Source organism: Siphateles boraxobius, unplaced genomic scaffold (genome assembly GCF_051911475.1).
Source record: "Siphateles boraxobius isolate OS27281-9 unplaced genomic scaffold, OSU_SipBor_1 47, whole genome shotgun sequence".
Classification (NCBI taxonomy): Eukaryota; Metazoa; Chordata; class Actinopteri; order Cypriniformes; family Leuciscidae; genus Siphateles; species Siphateles boraxobius.
This window is the reverse complement of record NW_027509108.1, coordinates 3,617,501-3,621,907: the sequence shown is the minus strand read 5'-3', so window position 1 is coordinate 3,621,907 and position 4,407 is coordinate 3,617,501. Positions and strand designations below refer to the sequence as shown.

Here is a 4,407-nt window from a genome sequence, read left to right as displayed (position 1 = left end):
GTTTGTGATCCTCGTTCGGCCTCGTCTGAAGTCATGAGAGAGCAGGAGTTCAGGTTTGATTCACGTCGGATGTTTACTCTGTGTTGGAGCCGAGGAAACCCTGCAGGATGTTTGCTCTCAAATAAATCAACTCAAACAGAGATTAAACCCACTGGATTCAGCTTCATCTGGGCCTTATTATGCTTCGCTGTGTGTGTGTGTGTGTGTGTGTGTGTGTGTGAGAGAGAGAGATGGTGCCTGTTAAAGGGACAGTTCAACCACAAATGATTCTGTCATCATTCACCAGAGAAATACACTACCAGTCAAAAGTTTACAATCACAGTTTGTAAAAAACGTATAAACCCTGAACTTGAACCTGGTGTGTGACGGTCTGTTCATGCTCTGTGTTTCTGCAGGTCTTCACGCACTGAGGAGGGTTTTAGGATCCAGACCTGCTCTCTCTGACGTCCAGGTGATGAACCGGGTAAAGGTCACGACCTCTGACCTCAGGCTGGCCATGACGGAGGTCAAACCCAGTGCGATGAGAGAGGTGGCCATCGACGTGCCAAAGGTACTGTGTTCATCTAAAGAATGATAAAGAAACTATGAAAACCTTCACATGCAGTGATTATCAGCATTCTGAGTGATGATTGATGGACCAATCACAGCTGAAGATTTAGATATAAGGCTCAAAAACACACAATTACTCTCGCTGTTATCAAATTATTAAAGTTTGGTGTAAATATGCCAAAGCGTTGCAGAATTACAGCTTTATTCCAACACAGTTGTTGATGCGTTTTTAAATAACAGTTTAGTCTATCGAAAAGCTTTTGATAACGTATGGTTTGAAGATGATCTGAGCCAATTTTGGTGAAAATCGAACCAGCGAAATTATTTTTAAAATAATTAAACATGGGAATTAATAATTCAACACAGCAAGCTCAACAGGATATGGCATCATTGGTATCATTGATCTCGGCGTGATTCAAGGAATCTATAATGACACGGGTTTTAAATAATTTTGCCAAATTTAATTTATTGAAATGTCATGATCCTGAAGCAAATGCGTTCATATTATACAGCATTTTATGACTACATTTAAAATGGCCGACAATTTGGGAAAATTGTATAATTCGATTAATTATTCTGCACTGAATCAAAAGAGACCAGTTTTATCATTTTTCCGCAAACCGTTCAGTAGTTATAAGCAAAAATAGCCATTTTTTAAATCTCCTGACCAGTAGGTGGCGCTGTGCCGAAACGCTGCATGTAGCATCAGGTCATGCTTGTGATGATATGTACCAAGACTCGCATCAATACGCTAAAGTATTTCACATGATTAGCCTTGTGTCAAATTTGGCGTTCTCTTCTTCAAATTCGTTTGTGTGTTGTTCGAGAAAGGTTGCGTTTAACAAAAAACCTTTATTCATTTTTGGCAAGCATGGTCTGAACATATTCTGATTCGATTCTCATAAAAATCGGACAAACCGTCTAGGAGCCCAGCAATTATAAGAAAAAGTAATTTTGTTTCTAGCCCTTACGGTTCAAAAGTCATTAGCATAAACATTAGTGAAACTTTGGACAGTTGGTGGCGCTAGAGGGATTGAGTTAGAGACTCCAGATTTGATGTGGTGAATGTTTGGACTGTTTTCAATCTGTGTGCCAAATTTCACAACTCTTCATCTAAATATGCTCTTCATCTAAATATGCTGAGTTCCCAAGGAAAGACAGAGAAAGATATGAAAAGAAAAAACAGCAAGGACTTAAGTCTGTCAAAGATAATTTTAACCATAACCCACTTTTCCCTTGTCATTTCCACAACCACAAATATTTTTTTGGTAAAACATTTAAAAAAATAAATAAAGTTAAGGTGGTGGTGTGTCGGTGGTACAATTTGGAAAGATGCAAGTGAGATGTGTAACCCAATATATTTATAATTACAAATATTTCAACATTTTTGGTTGAAAACAGATGTTTTTGTTCGGTTGTGGAAATGACTATTTATTTTGCGATGTCTGGAAAAAATGTTTAAAAAAAAAAGCTTATTATTTCATAAAAATAACAAAATAATAACAGATAACAGGAAAATAATGCAACAAAGTTTGTTTCCAGAAGAAAAAAGCGTAAGTTCAGTGATGTTTAATTTTTGTTATAAAAAAGTTATTAATTTAGTTCATTTATATATATATATATATATATATATATATATATATATATATATATAGCTACTCTGGAGAAAACCGTGATGTCATCGTCCAGCTCAGTTCAGTTCTCATATAATGCTGTCAATGCAGGAGATCAATAATATTGTTGAATATTAAACAAAATGTCCCCAACTAAGCAAGACAAAATGGCGCTCTAGACTCAATAGTGGAAGAAGAAGAAGAAAACGGACCTTCAATGCTAGAGCCCAATGTAAATCTGCCTGTGTGCTAGTGTTGTCAAAAGTAGCGACTTCAGTACCAAGTTGATACTTAAATTTTCTAAATGTGATGCTTTGAGCGCTGTTGTTGAGCGGAATCATAAACGCCTCTGATTGGCTGTTGTGTTCACAAGCTCATCAAGTATGTCTGTGATTGGCTACAATGATCAGCGCTTCAAAAACATGTTGTAAATATACATCAATGCCGCTCTTCAGCGAGCGCTCACACAGACACACACGCGAGCGTTTGAAAGCAGGCGTTTATCAGCGGATCGGTCCTGCTTTCAAACACTTTCAAACGCTCCCGTTCGCTGATCATTGTAGCCAATCACAGACATATCTGATGAGCTTGTGAACACAATAGCCAATTAGAGGTGTTTATGATTTCGCTCAAAGTGTCAAATTTTTGACAAGACTAATGTGTGTGTGTGTGTGTGTGTGTGTGTGTGTGTGTGTGTGTGTGTGTGTGTGTGTGTGTGTGTGTGTGTGTGTGTGTGTGTGTGTGTGTGTGTGTGCTTTCCTGTAGCTCGAACAGTAGAGCGTTTGCGCTTGCAACGCCAAGGTCATGGGTTCGATTCCCAGGGAAAGCAAAAACTGATAAGAATGTAAATGTGTACCTTGAAATGAAACGTAAGTCTATTGTAAATGTGTGTGTGTGTGTGTAGGTCCGCTGGAGTGACATCGGCGGGATGGAGGAGGTGAAGCTGGCGCTGAAGCAGGCAGTGGATTGGCCCTTACGGCACCCCGAGGCCTTCATCCGGTTGGGCATTACGCCACCTAGAGGCGTTCTGCTGTACGGGCCTCCGGGATGCTCCAAAACCATGATCGCTAAAGCCTTAGCCAACGAGAGCCAGCTCAACTTCCTCTCCATCAAGGTACGGAATCAGTGTTTGTGTGGGAAACTCATGAGAGAGTGTTTGGTTTATTATTATGGAGCAAAGAGATAACGAAAAAAGTAGATATATATGATATACTGTATATATATATCTAGGGCTGGGCAACAATTAATCGCATCCAAAATACAAGTTTGTGTTTACGTAATATATGTGTGTAATTATTTTGTATATATAAATACACACACATGCATGTATATATTTAAGAAAAATGTGTTATTTAAATATAAAATATTTAAATATAATGTTAATTGTATATATATATATATATATATATATATGTATACACTATATACATGCAAATATTTCTTAAATATATACATGCATGTGTGTGTATTTATATATACAAAATAATTACACACATATATTATGTAAACACAAACTTGTATTTTGGATGCGATTAATTGTTGCCCAGCCCTAATTTAATACTTGTTCTGTGTTTATTTTCTGCTTTCTAAGTATGATCTCCATGTTTCTATAGTTTTTGATGAGTTCGTCACTAGTTCATTATCCCGGTGTATTTAAACATTAGTGTTTATGTTTGCCGGTAATGTTTGGATGAACTTGTTTATTGAATTTAAACTGCTGCATAAAGATCCTCGTTTATCCTGCTAAAACATTTCAATACTGTTTATTTTCTAGATTAACAATGTTTGTTGTATATTAATCCTTGATATTAGTGGCAGTTTTGGAACATCAAGGATGCAAGCTGCTGTTTAAATCCAGTGAGCGACAAGAAAAAACTCTATTATTATTATTATATCTCGATAGTGAATTGATCTTTTAGTCTGGTCAGTTGATGAATGAACAAAACTTCACTAAACGTTATTCAGCACATCTACAATATAATAATCACAATAAACTTTAAGCTTTGATACTTTTTTTTACAAGACGCAAATAATCAGCTTTCAGATTCTGTTTTTTTTATCACGAAATTCAAACAATAAATGTTGTTTTGACGCTCTTTAATGTGGCTTTAGTTTGCTAGGAGAAATAACTCCAAATATATGTATTATTAAATATTCATTATTTAATGTGGAAAACAAGTTATGACAGCCACCCTGTAAATGATTATATTTCAACAATGAATTGGAGAAGAAACATAATTGTATT

At 36.3% G+C, this 4,407-nt stretch overlaps 1 protein-coding gene across 1 annotated transcript in view; it reads left to right on the top strand.

The window, feature by feature from the left end:
- Positions 1-395: 395 nt before the first annotated feature.
- The window catches only part of LOC143710512 (ATPase family gene 2 protein homolog A-like), a gene marked incomplete at its 5' end in the record, with an annotated part of 46,774 nt that continues 42,762 nt past the window's right edge, over positions 396-4,407 (top strand). Inside the window, 2 exons of the mRNA XM_077201453.1 lie at positions 396-550; positions 3,067-3,276. Of these exons, the coding sequence (XP_077057568.1) occupies positions 396-550; positions 3,067-3,276 (365 nt within the window). The remainder of the gene's footprint in view (positions 551-3,066; positions 3,277-4,407) is intronic.